The sequence below is a fragment of the Pararge aegeria genome, chromosome 16 (genome assembly GCF_905163445.1).
Source record: "Pararge aegeria chromosome 16, ilParAegt1.1, whole genome shotgun sequence".
NCBI classification, from domain to species: domain Eukaryota; kingdom Metazoa; phylum Arthropoda; class Insecta; order Lepidoptera; family Nymphalidae; genus Pararge; species Pararge aegeria.
In genome coordinates, this window is record NC_053195.1 from 11,029,376 (window position 1) to 11,047,092 (window position 17,717).

Below are 17,717 nucleotides of genomic sequence, written 5' to 3' on the forward strand. Positions count from 1 at the left end.
TTCACAAGGCAAGGAAAACATCCTGCAAAGTGCCGCCCTGCATCGATAAACCTAAGGCGAAGTTGTTAAAGCTCATGTCACAACCACGCCCTTTTAGACCGGTAATTCTACGCGGCATCGTACCGGAACGCTAAATGGCTTGGTGGCATAGCTTTGCCAATTTGGCGTTAACTAGGCTCCCATCAGTACAAACTAGAGAAAATTCAGTTATCACAAGTTCCCAAATATCATTCGCCGGGTTTTAAACTCTGGACCTACTACTTATAAGACCACAAGGCTAATCACTGAGCCAGTGAGGTCGTCAAAAAGTCGTCGATGATGATAGTGTATTAATACTACAGGATATTGCATAGATATAGGTTAATTCATATAAATAGAATCGGTTTTTATTAAGACGTTCATCAAATATCCATCGCTTTCGCTATTATCACTTCTGATTAGTTGGAAACTCTAAAATGTACCGTGTCTACGAAACAACTCCCAGATACTATTTCATACTAGCAAAAACAAGCCCTACATTGTAACGAGGTAGACGGCCGTCCTAACTTTCACTTTTACCTAATAAACTCCTATTTTGGTTCTATTATACGGAATTCCTTCCTAAAATATCCATGCCGGTCGATAGCCAATGGGAAGGTAACAAGCAATCATGTTTTTAGGTCGCACGATCGTTCCAAATGCTAAATACCTATTTTGTTCGTAGAAATTACGCGGTACCACCCACAGCAGTGGCATGTGATGTGACGCGACGCAAAACAGCGTGACGAGCACGCAGCGTGACTGCGTCACACACACAAACACACCCATGGACAACAATAGCCGAAACGTCAATCGTATAACGAAACGCGCAGATGCAATGTACCTAGATGCAATATTGCTCTTGTATACCAGTCTCAGTTTTAAATAGTTAAGCCATACTGAAATTTAAATTATATATGTCGTTTTATTTGAAGCGGTGGTACCGGGTAAGGTTTCAGCTTCCTTTTCGAAGGGACCCAGTTCTATCCCCGGCATGCACTTTTCGGAGTTATGTGTATTTTTAATTAAAAAATGGAGAGTTGAAATGAAATGCGTGAGAGTTCTCCATAATATTATCAAGGGCTTGTGAAGTTTACGAATTCGCACTTGGCCAGCGTGGACTGCAGCCTAAACCATTCTCATTCTGAAAGGGAGACCCGTGTCCTGTAGTCTTTTATAAAACCTTTGGACATGCTAGGACCGGTTTTACAGTTTCAACGGTTATCGGTAAATTTTGCATAGATATAGCTTGCATCCTAGAGAGGCATATAGGAATTTATCCCGGAAAACTAAAGGAATCTTGGATAAAAAAAACAACCCAAATTCCCGAGCAACAGCTGCAGCTAGTCTTTAAACACAGAAGTTCAACTTTTGTATTATTGTATACAATTTAAAATAATATATGATCCACTGACTCGAAAATTTATGTGCATTTTTATACATCTTTTATCCCTAAATTGTCATCATCGTCATAATCATCATCGTCAACCCAATATTAGTCCACTACAGGGCACGGGTCTCCTTCTACAATGGGTTTGGGCCGTAGTCAACCCAGCTGGCCTAGTGCGGTTTGGTGGACTCCACATGCCTATGAGAAAAGTATGGAGAACTCCCAGGCATGCAGGTTTCCTCACGATATTTTCCTTCACCGTTGAATAAAGTTACATTTTAATTGCTTAAAAAGCACATAACTCAGAAAATATACTTGCGTGCTGGGATAAGAACTCGGCCCGCCGAAAGTGTAGCCGAAGTCCTAACCAAGCTGAAATTGTCATGGGAATAGAAAATTCAAACGATTAAATTTATTATCTTATATATTTACTATTTATATATCTACAGTAACGCGTGGCTGGGCTAAGCTTATATGCTAACTGCTAATATAAAACAAGAAAATAACGAATATTTTTGTTGTTACTTTATAGAAGTTTGTTGATCTATTCATTCACACTATTTTTAGCTCAACTCACCTTTGGGTACACCCACACTATCTACCCCACGCTACGCCTTCGGCAGGGTAGTCTGGAAAAAAATACTGTTTACCACCTTTTTTGTTATATTTATATTATATAGCTATTTTTATTAGGCAGATATAGTAATAAGTTTGAATTTCTATTTAATAATAAAGTAGATAAGTAAATGCTAAAAGGTTTGTTTTAATTAGCTTTAGTTCATAAAATGCTGCCTACTGAAGTTGTACTGCAACACAGAGCTGGAGAGGTGGCCCAATAGCGCAACGTACGAGTACATTTTATTTGGCGGCCGATTGGCGCAGTGGACAACGACCCTGTTTTCTAAGTCTAAGGCCTGGAGGAACTGGAAAATTTATGTGTGATGAACATGAACTTTTTTCAGTGTCTGTGTGTTTATATTTATATTATAAGTATTTATGTGTATTGTTCATAAAAAATATTCATCAGTCATCTTAGTACCCATAACACAATGGGGCACAATTTTGGGCTAGATGGCGAGGTGTGTATTCTCGTAGTATATACCTATATTTATTTAAAAACAATTCTCTCCGTTTATTCATAATAAGTTTTTTGTCGCTTTAATTGGTGAGATACTAAAATAGTTTTAGTTTAGACATCTAACTTTTTAGTCTTTGAGTTGAAAAATTATTATTAATTCACCGTTTAAACCGTCTTAAAGCAGTTTCAGTACAGTTTAATTTTAACAGTTAACATTTGAAAAACTGTCTCTGTAGCGTTCTGAGGCTATTTATCTTTTACCGAAAGGATCTTTTAAAGATATATATATTAAGATTAATGACTGCTAGAACTACTCGCCTGTAAGCTCCATAAATCTTCTCGACAAATCGTTCTTCATCCAGGTTAAGAACTTAAGGATAATCTATTCAGATTTTGAATTAGCCTTTTTATTTCAGTTCGCCCTTTAATAGGTTAGATGAAAATGCATTACTCTTACTACTCGATATTAATCTACAGAGACTCCACGTGTAGGTAAACAAAGATATATAATACTATGTTACACGTCGACGTAAGAATCATCGAGACATCCTATTCATTGACCTATAATCTCTGCTATTTCTACATTTCTTCCGTAAACGCGAGGTAATGAGATTGAAGATCAGACATACTGAGACATTAGATAAAATTAATTAATTAATTAGTGGTGATTATTTGTAACGCAAAATATAATTAAGACCTTTGATTGAAGTAATAATATGCTTGTTTGGGTGTGCCCTTCAGTGACAATCCGGGTACTTACTACAACTTTCCGAGCCAATAGTTGCCACGGTTTAAACAACCTATTTTGACAAAAATCGAGCATTTTACTCGTGAGCTGCGATCAATAAATAAAACATTGATGATTGAAGCTCTTGAATCCATGATATTTGATCCTCTTGTAAAACGTGGATACAATAATTCAAACCAAATAAATGTATAAAACGGTAAGAAATATTTTAGTAAATCTGTACATATAACCAGAGTATTAAAATAGTACGTAAAAGCCATACCAACTTCTGATGACGAATGAGTAAGAGAAAATAAACAAGAGCTTTTAAATGAAGCTAAGGCTAACACAAATATTGCTGAAGCTAAAAATAAATATAAAAACATCGGCGCGACAGAAATTATATTTTGCGCATTCCAGTTGGGGACATGTTTATGCCCGATAACCTTAACCGTCCCGTATGCGTGACTATATATTTAAATAATACATTTATAAGTATCTCTTGGAAGCCTGAACAAATAACTAATAATTAAGAGAGTGCAGTTCGGCCGGATGCAATAGAATCACTAATGAGTAATTCTATTGCATCCGTATATACCGAACTGCATGAATACTGAAAACTGTTGTGATTCAATGATTGAATCAATATTAGCCTATAACAGGCCACTGCTGTACCTCAAGGTCTGAAGAAGGTCTCTCTTAACTATTTGATGTTGTGATTGTTAAAAATATAATATTGCCCTGATTTCTAGATGGTAGTTTGATATAAATACCGGTGATAACTAGCAGTGGCGTGCATAGAGGGTATGCACAGGGTATGAAGGTGGTATAAAATGAAGAAAACCTCCAGTGTGAGTAACAAACAAATCAAGGATAGGCATTGTAAGAGTTATTAAAAGCCTACCCATAAGTATTTATAACTTGTACTGGAGATTTTCTTCATTTTATATTATCTGCATACTTCTATGCACGCCACTGATAACTAGATGCTTTTAGTATACTAATGATAAGAGTTTACGATAGGTTTTGCTTCGTCTAAATAATGTTAGAGTTCGTTATTTAAAAGTCGTTATAGTAATTTTTTTCTCAGTTTTCATTAATAAATATTCTGAAAATGCAGTATAAAAGCTATTTGAAATTTAGCGAGAGACAGTTGTAAAGGGTATTGATTAAAATAATAACACCTATTCTAAGGGGTGTTCCGAGCTGTTAAACAGTACGTAACTTTAAAAACGTGTCCATATTATATTATAATAACTAAAGATGACCTACGCGGGAGTTACACGAGCGATGTGACGTGTTGCATGATTGCATCCCATTGATAGACAATGATTGATGATTGACCAGAAATGTACAAGATACATTTCTAATCAACGATTCAAATAAGTCTCATAAATGATTGTAGTTATCCTTTTTTTTATTTTTCTAATACTATTACTATATATGAAAAAGGATATACCGCATTATTATTTTGATGAAATCATTTATTTTGCTGTGGCTCTTTTGGCATTTGACCTTTTAGCAAATAAAAAAACTCTCTATATATAATAAAAAAAATTAAAAAAATTAAAGAGTTTTTTTTATTTGCTAAAAGGTCACATGCCATGAAGTACGTACGTAGTACTTAGTAGGTACGTAAAAGTATTAGTACCTAGTAGAAATTTGTATGCCCATTTTTGACTTTCATAGACGTAAATGTGCATTGTCAGCGAAATGTTACTTAAATGATTAGTTTGATTATTGATGTTACTTAAATGATTTTATTCATGGATGTTACTTAACAGCCTCCCTCAGGAATTGACAATAAAATGCAATGCAATCTTTTCAATCTGATTGGTATGACGAAAAACAGAACTCTGCAGATTTATGGTACATAAAAGTCGATAGAGATAGATAGATATATCCGAATGAGGCAAAGTTTTGATAATATTAACTAAACCTAGCGCCTCTACTTGCACCACTAGGCCATAGGATGCTTTTCAATAATTTACCTCAGCACAATGTCCGAGCGAAGTAAAAGTGATAACCGATAACCCTATAACCTACTTGGAGCTAAACTATATATTTTCTCCAGCATAACAAGACTTTATCTTTATTTAAGTATTGAGGGCTGCCAGATCGAACAGTTGGATAGAAAATGCGTACAATTTGAGTTATTTGTATCCACATTGTACTCGTATTTAGGGCGCCTTATTCGGTATAAAGTGGCCGGCCATCTTACATGAGAAACTGAGGTCTACTTGATGAACCTCAAGTTTGTCCTAGATATTTGTCTTTCATGTATATTCGTATTTGTTGTTGCATATACACAATAATACATTGAATACATTATTTCGTACAGGTATATCTAATGCGTAAACTGGATGGGTGAAATCCTGTGATTTCGAATCACCAACTAATTCCATTGTTTTGAGTGTCACCATATTTTCTTTAATATTTATTCATATTATCGTTATATCGATTTAATAAATTTAAAGATTGATTTGAGTAAATTCTTGGATTATATAAGTAAAATTTAAATATTGCTGGCAAGAGACAGCCCTGAGTATGTACGTGATAAAAACAAAATGAAATCCAATGTTAGGACGTTCGGGTCAGGTCGGGTTAAATACATAAATTGGAGCATGTCACATTTATTGTTCCAAGCTTCTATTTCTTATATTATTAATTAGCTTCTTCCGGGCATATTAAAAATGATAACTGGTTTTTACTTGCGCTTTATTGCATTTTCACCTGATAGTTACTTATTGATACATTAGTAAAGTAGAGCATATTGAAGTATTAAGCTATACTCAATTAGCTATACACCGCGAAAAACAGGAGAATCTGTATGGTGTTATTCCTAATTTCTTCAATCCTTATACTCCACACCAAACAGATCTTCGGCAATGAACTATGATGTTGACTTTACAATGAATAATTGTTAAAAATCTTAGGTGTTGAAGTACAGCACCCAAGACTCAGTTGTCAGAGGTTGTCAGTTAGACAGTCGTCACTGTTATGATCTTACGTTACAAACTTATAAACAGAAAGCTTTGCGTTATTTATCCGTAAATTTCAGTTAAAAGGTTCAATCCATTCTCATGCTCTTGAGAACTTGTGTAAATTACCTATACGGCACCATTGAGCTAATGTAAAGCGGGAAGGTGGCTTTATAAACTTTTTAACTAGGTACATAACAGTAACTTTTTTATAGTTGAGCTCATTGGATCCTTCAACTCTAGTTGGAATCCAGGGCCCACATGAACCCCTTCACCTTAACTAAATAAGGAAGATCCTTTGTGTTTGGCTCGATTACAAGTTTTTACTTTAGCAAGTCATTACACAATCTAAGCTTGTTTTTAAATAGGCGAAAAAAATATTGTTTTATTGCATTCAATATATAAATAAATTAATACGACAATACACACATCGCCATCTAGCCCTAAAGTAAGCGTAGCTTATATAGGTACAAAGATGACTGATTAAATTTTTTTATGAATAAACAATTATAAACACTTATAATATACAGATAAACACCCAGCCACTGAAAAAGCATTCATGTTCATCACACAAATATTTTCTAGTTGTGGGAATCGAACCCACAGCCTTGTACTCAGAAAGCAGACTCTGAGAAATATACCTACCTATCTATAGTGATAGTTCAAGTGAATGTTATCGAACTATTTTCAAGACAAACTAAGCAATTGGTTGAGTTTAGTAAAATATAAATAAACAGCAGGTCCAAATAGGTATTTCGATCGTAGGTACCTACTCAGTTTAGATAAAGTGTGAAAGGTCAAAGTTTTATTTACCAACTTATCACTTTTATTTAGTCTAATTATACTTTGTAGCACATGAATACCCATATGACACACTGTATTTTACACAACCCAACCTTCGATGTGCAAATAAAATCATATCGAAATATTTAAAAGAAGGTCCATAGAAGAAGTATACATAGTTAGATACAAATTGGATAGAAGCATATATAGTTAGATACAAAATTAAGCTTAATTTGCTATACTCCGCAAAAAGCAGGGGAATCTGTATGGTGTAATTTATAATTTTTACAATACTTATTGACTTAAATTATTCAATTAGGCAATTATTCATTGTAAACTCAACATCTCCAGAGGTTGCTGATGCTCCGGTTTCGGTGCGTAGAGGGTACATTGCCGAAGATCTGTTTGGTATGGATTATAAGGATTGAAGAAATTATAAATTACACCACACAGATTCGTACAGAGTATAGAAAATTAAGCTTAATTTTGAGCTAGGTAAATGTATGCCTAGGAATCTTTTTTGATTAGGCCTTACTAACTTAGGCATTGCCTTGACCGTCTTTAGTGAAAACGGGCATAAGATTTCTATGGCTGAGCCACATTGATAGGTGCGTTTTTTATGGTTTAGCGCTCTCTGGTCTGGCACAGACACAGACAGAAAGTTTTTCTCTCATTTTTACACCAGTGATAATGATCTGTCATATCATCCATTTGTCATGTACAAGGGTAATAGCTTCGGGCCAAATATGGTAAAAATTAACAGATGCCTAATGTAAAGTGATTGGAATGAATGCATTCTAACTACAAAACAATCTTTACATCAATTGGCAATTCTAAAGCTAAAGTTCATTCATCAAGTGAGTTGATGAATGAACGGTTATTGGTCGTTACCTACATCATCTAACGCCTAAAAAAACCTTTTTAAGTTTTCATAGGATATTTTTTACTTTATCTTAAACCAAAAACTAAGTCATAGTTTTATGACACAAGTCTATTTTGTTGCATGTTAAACCACCATCCTTAAAAATTTTAACTAAAAATAAGCTAAAATCCTAAAAACAGTCATTTATACATTAGTTGATAACGCACATGCACCATAGGCAAATTAGAGTTGCCAAAAAAAGTAGTTGTTTTATAAAATGATTGTTAAACACTGAAGACATGGCTCTACGGTGAATATACCTTTGCCTTTTTCCTATGGGAAAGAAAATACATAGTATAAAGAAAAAAAAAGTAGTTTAATAAAAAAAATATATCTTAATATTTTAGGAGAAGATCGGAGCGTCACAAATTGCCAGCTTACTGTCTTTTATTCGTTAACATTTAATACCTGGTTAAACCTACATTGGAATAAAGTTTCCATCTTAGATTTCTGCTATAAATAGACACTCCGAGTGTGAAAAGCAAAGAGTATATTAATAGCTTGAAATACTTAGGTAGATCTACTTCTTACAGGCATAACACGTTAATACCTACTTATTTGTGTAATTATTTAATAGAAGTGATTATATTAAAGTTATAATAATGTTTACCCGATAGAAAGGCTAATAATGTCAATGTTTTGAATGCATACTAATGATGTAATCATTAATCAATACTTTAGGACAATAATCCGTGTTTCGTGGCTTGCAATTCAAAATTTTAAGGTATTGTAATTACCTAAATGATTAAAAAAAAAAAAGATATGTTCGACATACTCGTAGTAGCACAGATAGTAGTAAGTATGTTTGACTACGGATCAAAAGGTTCTATTTTCGAATCCGCTAACAATATTTAGATCCTAGGCTTTCTGTCAAGAAAACTCTCAGCACTAACTAGGAGCTAACGCACGAGGCACCGGGGTGTTTAGCTGTCAATCCAAGTATTACTACTGTCATTCATCATCATCATATCAACCCATTACCGGCCCACTGTAGGGCACGGGTGTCTCGCACATGAGAATGGCTTAGGCTGTAATCAACTACGCTCAGTGCGGATTGGTGGACTCCACACAACTTTGAGAACATTATTTTATTATGGAACTATCAGGCATGCCGGTTTTCTCACGATGTTTTCCCTTGACCGTTAAAGCAAGCGATATTTTAAACGCACATAACTTAGATAAGTTCGTAGCGTGTTATGGGATTCGAACTCAAAGTGAGGCCGAAGTCCTAACCACTAGGCTATCACCGCTTCAAAAAGAAGAAGAATATAAACACACAGTACTATACAAAGCTTTACAAAATGACGCATGATTGACAATTTTCTACAGCAAAGAAAGGTTTAGTCGAAATTGTAAAGGATAATGAACCATAAATGCGCTGGCTTTACATCCTTACAAATAAGCAGTCTAGGCCGGCCGGCAATCAATAGTAATTGTTCACATAATAATTGAAACTCAGAACTCTTACTCAGCTGTATAAAAAGCCGGCTCTCTTAAATAAAGTTTGGTTTTGCTAAGTTAGAACTTAAAATGAAATCTAATGAATGAATAAAATTTTACTTTAGGTCTCTCTTACATCTATTGCTATGTCATTTTATTCCTTTGGTCACTGATGAAATGTTACTACTGCCTTCGATCGGCTTGCAGTGTTCGCTTGTAACCAAATTGTACCCTCTATGTAATCGATATAATCTTTTTAACTTTTTTTTCGATAGGCTACATTATTTTCAATCATTCATATGTTAAGAACACTACACACACAAAAAGAAAAACTACAGGAAAAACGAAGGAATATAATAAATACTAGAGCTACAAAAAGGGCTCCTCCGACGGAAGGAATTGCATACAAGCTCAAGCACAATTTTAAATCTCATTGATTGATTGATACTCGGGTCGGCTCTATTTTATCAAATTAACCCCTAAAAATTCAAAAATTCAAAATTCATTTATTTCAAGTAGGCCTAAAACAAGCACTTTTGAAACGTCAAGTCTGTCCGTGTGTAGTGACTCTACCACCGGTTCGGAAGGCAGATTCTACCGAGAAGAAGCCGGCAAGAAACTCAGCAGTGGTTCTTTTCCAACATCAAAAATTTACATTTTACATTTTAACATTCAATTTTCTATCTTGTGAGAGATGAAAGCGGAGCCGGATGCGTCCAAGCAACCTTGTCATTAAGAAACTCATCAATTGTATAATAACCTCGCTTTAATAAATGTGTTTTAACACATTCTTTAAACTTATGCATTAGTAGGTCTAAATCGAACTATATCAAAAACGTCCCAAATTTTCGCTTGAAATATATTCGTCTTATCTTTGATGGATTTGTTTTGCTGTATGTTCATGCACTGACAAATTGATCCTGTTATAATAGATTTCATCATCTATTCCACTGTGTAATGATCACTATCTTATCGGGGACGTGGATAGTGCTTCAATGGATGGTGGCAATGGTAAAGGATAAATACAGCCAGCTAGTTAGATATTTAGTTCAACATTTCATAACCAGCGCAATCGATTTATTTTTGCCGTCGCATCCCGGCAACACCGCCATCACTTTTTGTATTATTTAAACCTGTTTATACCTATACAGAAATAACAGGCCAAACTCTACTTAATAATCCGGTAGGTAATTTTTTATAATAAATAATGATAGGTTTCTTAAAAAACAAAAGATCCTTACCCGCAAATCCATTTCATGACAGAACACTAAACAAGCACGCTGTCACCAAGAGCAATCAATTTCATCGTCATAAACAAAACAATTATTCTGTGCACAAATCAGAACGTAATACAGATCGCACAGGAGATGTTCACGTCGGGAAGATTCGCTACAGACTGCAGGTCCCGACTCCCGCGCATAGGCACCAATCCAGAACGGACATCACATTAAGATAGGTTCTACTATGTACACAATAAACACATTTGAGTACTACCTACCTATGTGATGCATACAAGACCGTTTGATTTATTAATATGAGCCCGGTGCACAAGTGTGGGCTAAATAAGTTATGTCTGGCATTTGTCGTGGAGTAATGCTAAACCTCAAACACTCTATAGCATGCATCAAGAAACCTCTATTTTCAGAATTTTATCAGAGATATTTGCGATCGATTTAGACGGATCTAAAGAAGCTCTATTGACTTCCAGGCATTTATTATTTGACTACCTATATTTATTTTCTCTGTACTATATAGTATTAAATCAAAGCGGAAAAATAGAGTACCCACGATACGTTTCGCTTCGCTTTTCCTTTACAAATACCAAATATAATCCTGAACTGCAAAATCTGTAAATAACCTTGGGCATTTAACGAATAACGCCTTTTTTAAACCTCTAACCTGTTATTTTCTCTGCTGTTTGTAAATATATAGTAGGGAAGTTTTCGAACTAGTTGTATCTGCAAAATGCTATCAGTGCATCTCAAGTAAATAGCGACTGCATAATATTATATTATGTTAATTATTCTTGTTTATTGTTAATTAAACTCTAACACTAGCATGTGATCAGTGAGTGCTATGCAATTGTCATCATTATTAGATAATAAACGTACGTTTTATACAAACATTCCTAAATTAAAGCTATTATGGGTACCGAATACCGCTATATTGAATTTTATAAGATTTACATTTATAAAAATACATATTTTTGTATATATTATATCCTAGTACTTGTCTGGGAACCTTTTAACCATTCATTTAATGTTATTTTATTAATATTAGGGGTATATGAGTCTAGTGGGTAAGCTACTAGGTAGTGGGTTTTATCCCCGATACTCACCTCAAACTTTTTGGTGTTATGTGCGATTTTAATTTAAGCAACTCATCTCAATAGCTCTTGCTTTAACGGTGAACGGAAACATCGGGAGGAAACCAGCGCGTCTTAGAGTTATCTAGTTATCGTTATGTTCTCAATGGCGTGTGAAGTCTACCAAAACGCACTTGGCCAGCAAAGGGGTCAAGTTCACTTCGCTGGTCAACTGCGTTTTGGTAGCTTTACTAACTTTTACTAACTTCCTAAATTCTTCTGATTCTGATAGGAGACCCCTGCCCTGTAGTGGGCCGGTAATAGGTTGATGATGAAGATGATAATGATGAGAGGTATGAATTTAATAGGCTGCAGTTAAGGACTATCTTTTAGTGGATAAAAAAATCCTTTGTGACAATGTATTCATTTTAAAATATATCGACGAATACCTCATACATAGAAACACGTCAAAATTAATATAATATGTATAAAACAAAGTAAATATACTTCATGAAAGTTAAACATGTCAAAAGTTATAAAAATAAGAAATTAATTGTATTCAAGCACACATTGCGTTACATTTGCCTGTTAATATTCTATTAAATGCATATAAAGATTGCACTATCACTAAACCCTCGGAATACTTAATACTTATTATTTCAAGTACCTACAGTGGGTACAGAGAGCAAGTCAGCACTCTCTCTCCCCTTATCGCTACGGGGTTAATGATTTTGCATGGAAAAGTACTGCAGCGCCTCTAAACAATGTGTCATCTTCTATAAATAGTTGTGAACACTCAAAATCCAAGGTTAATTTCTACCAAGCCTAAGACCTAGACCGTAAAACTTTACAAACATTTTATACGAGTTTTATTGTAGGCGAGGTGCGACCAAGCCTCGTCCGAAGCACGAACGCCACAACGTGCAGCCAAAAACTTTTTAATTTAAAATTTTCGTGATATTTTGGATCCGTGTCTAGTCCGTATCTCGTACAGCACGTTTCTGCCACGGTTTAGCAAATCATCCTTGTAACGGATGGAGCGGTTTTTGATTTTGTTTAAAACACCGAATTATCATCGTCATCATCGTCAAATCAACCGATTGACGTCCACTGCTGGACATTGGTCTTTTGTAGGGCGTTCCAAACTCCGAAGACATCCGCTATCGAAGGAAAGAGGCGGTGAAATAAAATAATTGTGACAATTCTGTTGCCAGAACTAAATTGATAGAGCCAGTTTAATCACTGGATAAAGTTTAAGCAGTGCTGTACCTCTTACAATTTGGAAATTTATAATTTCTGAATTTTCTCAGTTCTGATATCGGGATCATGGCTAGTTACCACCCTAACATCAAAGACTCCAGGCGATTAGGGTTCCGGTACGACGCTGTGTACTTGTGTTGTAACCGATTATGGGTATGAGTTTTATATCACTGCCATACCTACTAACAGGTTAGCCTACTTCAATCGTGATATCATTGCTTACCACCAGGTGTTATTGTATTTAAGGACTAACTTTTATTAAGTAATAAAAAGGTTGCTCTGATCAGGGAACTCAGGACCTCATAGTCCGTATGCTAACCCCAGGATCACGAAGGCATAAATTACAAATGCGAAAGTTTGTAAGGATGGATGGATGGAGATGGATGTTTGTTACTCTTTCACGCAAAATCTACCAATTTGACTGAGTTTTGGAATAGAGATATATTATATCCTGGATTAACACACAGACTGCTTTTTGCCCGGGAAATGTACAGTTCCCGCAGGATTCATGAAAAACCAAAAGACCGCTTACGAAGCCGCGGGCAACATCTGGTACAATATAATTCACGGCGAAAAGAAGAAGAAACCTATTAATTTACTATGCCTATTGTTACTAAGGTTGGCCGAAGTGAGTGTTTTTCACCTTTCATTCAGAACCATTGCCTGCTCGGACTAAAATAATACGCATAGCACTAGCTATTCATGACGCCTGGTAGTCATAACATCCTAACTGCTTTAGATAAGGAATAAATACTCCTCAACATCAGCGTCTCAGTGGAAAAGTACTAGAGCGTCTGTCGTTCAAAACATGTCGCATATAAATATGCAAGATACTTGCTGTGGGCGGGATCGGCGAAAAATTGGCACGCGGATAAAGTTTGTATACATCAGCCCGCTGAGCTCGGGTGCATCTAAACTTGTCTTGACACCATTGAGATTTGAGGGGCAAACGGATTCAACACACACATATTATGCAGATCGTTATTGTACTTGTGTTTATGTGTGCTAATTTCCTTTGATAAATGGTTGGTAATTTTCTGTACTCTCTCACTAACCTATCTTCCATAGATGAAACTAATAAGTTCTGGCTTCAGTATCGATTATTATTATTATTAAACTCTTTATTTGTATGCCACAACATTAACATATACAAAATATAATAAAAACAGAAACATATAGAAAGAAGTAGAATATAAAAGGCGGCCTTATCGCTTAATAGCGATCTCTGCCAGGCAACCTTTGAATTAAGAAGAAAAAAAAGAAGAGAATAGACTGCTTTCACAAAACAGCCGCGGACGATTTGACCTATAAAAAATCTCACTCACCCAAATTTGAAGCTAATTGGGTTCCAACGAGCCCTGGTCAAATAAGAAGCCCAAGCCGGGTGTTCTTTTTGTTATTACAAAGTCATATTGATATTTAAAGTTATTAAAAAAGCAACCTGGTTAGACCAATAATTCATACCTTACCTTTATTATTCTTTAGGTAATCCTTTATACTATGTTTTATATATTTTTAATTTTTATCGGGCAACAGTAAGCATAGGTAGTTAACGACTATGTTTCATGACCTCATAAGAAGGCTCAGATTCACTTAGCGGGCAATGGAAAAAGCTTTGCTCGGATTATCTGTAGTGTTTAATTAGAAATGATAATATCCTTAGAATAACCAGAGTTACGGACATAGATTAACGAGCTGCGAAGCATATAACATGGAGGTTCGATGGGCGTGTCGGGGTCCCAATGTGTTTCTCGTACTGGAACACTGTTGAGACCTTCCACTAGATTGGCAGCCGACATCATGCGAGTCGCTGGGAGTTGCTAGACACATGCGGCATATGACCGTGGAGTATGGAACGCCTTACAAAATACATATGTCCAGCGGATTCCTATCGGTTGAAATGATGATTTTGAGGACAGTGAAGCAAAAGCTTGAAGTATATAGTGAAACAATCAAACCGGCTCAAGACATTTGAATTTAAAAATCGCTACGAAAATACCACTGTAAATGTATATGATAATGATGAGCATGTATACAGCTCTGAAAGCGTTTTAACTTTTATTGCTTTCCACGTGCATTTATAGTCGGGTGTCAACCTAATGATATAACAATTGAATCAAGAAGGCGTAGGTGTTTATGGAAAAGCACGTGCCAATTCGTACCTCTTTCCTTCTACATGTTCTCGTATATAATGTGAGGAAATCTGGACATACATAGATATTTTCTTTGATATAGTCTACCCACCTGCCTCCGACTCAGCGTCAGGTTCTCGTAATTATTTGCATGTTTATTTCGCCGATGTATGAATGATTAAATGAATGAATTACTAAAATATATATAATATAATAATTAAAATATACTTTTACTGCACACCACAAAAAGTACCAAAAAAAAGAAAAGTATAACAAAAGAATGCATACAATTAGGCCCCCATGCTCGAAGAGTGGATAAAGCTCTGGGTGTAAATAAAAAATGTGTCTTATCCCCTTAGTAAAATATCTCCTGACCACCCTAGCCGTGCTTCGCATCCGCCGAAACCCCCCTGCAGGAGGGACATAAGCACACGAACATGGAACAGGAGAAGTTTGCCCCGTTTTTTATTACACATATTATATTTGCATACTATTTCCACTTGTGCGCCAGGGCTCTGAGAGTTGATAAAGCTGTGGGAGAAACTAAATTTGTATCCCTTCCCCGGGAAGATAATTGTCTCCTGACCATACTAGATAGCCCATGCTGGATGGAATAAATGTTTTAACAATCATAATATTGTTGAAGCATTTAGTTTGGTACAGCAGATACAGGCAATACAAAATAACAATAATTGTCTGTAACGACGCATTACGTCCACGGTCTTCTTGTACTAACGTTAAACCTACACTTAACTATTATTAGTCGAAATACTCGTACAATGTTAAAATACTGACTATTTTTAGGAATCATTTAAATAAATAATAGTGCAAGCTCCAAGTGAGACTAAACAAACACAAAACGTGACTGCAACGCATTGCAATCTTGTCGGGTACAATTTTGCATTTCTCGTTAAATGGTTTATTGCTTCAGTTAAGCAGTACATATTTCTTACCTACAGAGTAAAGGAATATAAATGTTATACAGACATTTCTAACAATAGATAATCGCTTATTTGTGTATTTAATAAAATATATAACAATGGATTACATATGGATTAACATATGGATTTTTTTTTTCTCGCCTTCAATCTTACCTGCTGGTGCAGTTTAATATGGCAACAAGCTAACGTATAAGGTGTATATTAAGCCCCCCTAATAACCCTAAGTGCGATACGTTGTTTGATAGCAGAGGGTTCGCCTCGCTTGTCTGATGATATTGGTAACTGTCATTAAACCTTAATTTTTAAATTTAAAAAAAAAACATTTCTTTATGAATCATTAATTTAACTAAATATGCTCAGCCGTATATTATCCAATGCTGGGTATATACCTTCTATGAGAGAAACATTAGAGCGTAGAATCTTCCCGCTATGCTTTTTTTAGACGGCCTCCCAGTCGCGCAGTGGTGAGCGCTGTGATTTTAAATGGTAGGTCCCGGACTCGATCGTCAGCAGGGGCAATTTGATAATTTATTTCTGAACTATTTCTGATCTGATGAGAGGCTTTAGCCATGGCTAGTTCGTTCAGGGGTATGGGTTTAATATAACTGCAATAACCCTAACAGGTTAGCCCGTTACCATATAGATAGATAGACTGCATCATCACTTACCATGACGTAAGATTGCAGTGAAGGGCCAGCTTGCAGTTAAATTATAACATAAAAAAATAACCCCAGAACATAAAATGCCAAAAGCAATTTAATGTGAATATACTTTTTGTCACATGAATCGAACTGAGAACCTCGTAATAGGTAGTCGAAGAAACCTAAGCCACTAGACCATTGCTGCAGGTATGTTTGTATGTTAAGCACCTGCTTAACATAAAAACTTACCTAAGTTTTAAGTGTTTTGATACCAAAACCAACGAAACTTGCGAGTAACACAGCCGCTCACTAACTTTTCGGTTTAAGTTTAAGTTTAGTTCAATTTAAATATCACTTACTTTAACATTTTGTGCACGCACGTTTTTTTTTTCGTTCCAAATATCGAATTCGTAAATACCGTTATTAAATAGACCGTTTGTATATACTCGCCGCGCGGTGAGCAAGTCTCACCACGGTAAAAGCAGGCCAGTCGACGGGCTATGTAAGCACTTACGCCTTACAACGGATTTGCATTAACATGCGCTAAGTAAACGCAAACGTACGATTCTTTTAAATGGATGTTTGTCTGTTACATTTACGTAAATCGTATATATGCCTATAGAGGTGTATAGCTTTAAAATATGATCGTTCACTTTATTCTTCTGCTCTGATAATGGTGCCAATTGCATTGCTCATAAATCTCTGAACTAAAACGTCTCTATCCGCTTGTATCTCAAATTATTTTTTATGCCACTATAAATTTGCCCTTGACAGCAATCTTATATGCTGTTAAGTGATGATACAATCAAAGATGGTAACGGGCTAATCTGTTAGGGGATAGCAGTTCTACCTATTAAGCGCATGCCCCTAATCGGTTTCTACGGAACATAGTACCGGAACGCTAAATCGCTAAGCGGAACGTCCTCGTCGTATGGTAAGCCACGGCCGAAGCCTCCCACCAGACAAGGCACGTGAAAATTCTGAAATAATAAATTCACAAATTCCAAAATTCCCAAATTGTTAAAAGTACAGCCCTGCTCTATCCATTGATATACCTGGGCTCTATCAATTTAGTTTTGTCAACAGAATTGTCACTGTT

At 35.6% G+C, this 17,717-nt stretch overlaps 1 protein-coding gene across 3 annotated transcripts in view; it reads right to left on the reverse strand.

Moving 5' to 3' along the window:
- LOC120630283 (glycogen-binding subunit 76A) overlaps positions 1–17,717 on the reverse strand; it is a 70,904-nt gene that overhangs the window by 35,204 nt on the left and 17,983 nt on the right. The window contains exon 1 of one of the 3 annotated variants that reach the window (XM_039899460.1): positions 10,581–10,740. The exons of the other annotated variants lie outside the window; for them this stretch is intronic. Within the exon in view, the coding sequence (XP_039755394.1) occupies positions 10,581–10,592 (12 nt within the window). The 5' untranslated portion in view covers positions 10,593–10,740. Of the gene's footprint in view, positions 1–10,580; positions 10,741–17,717 lie in introns of those variants that run through there. 3 annotated transcript variants of the gene reach the window in all.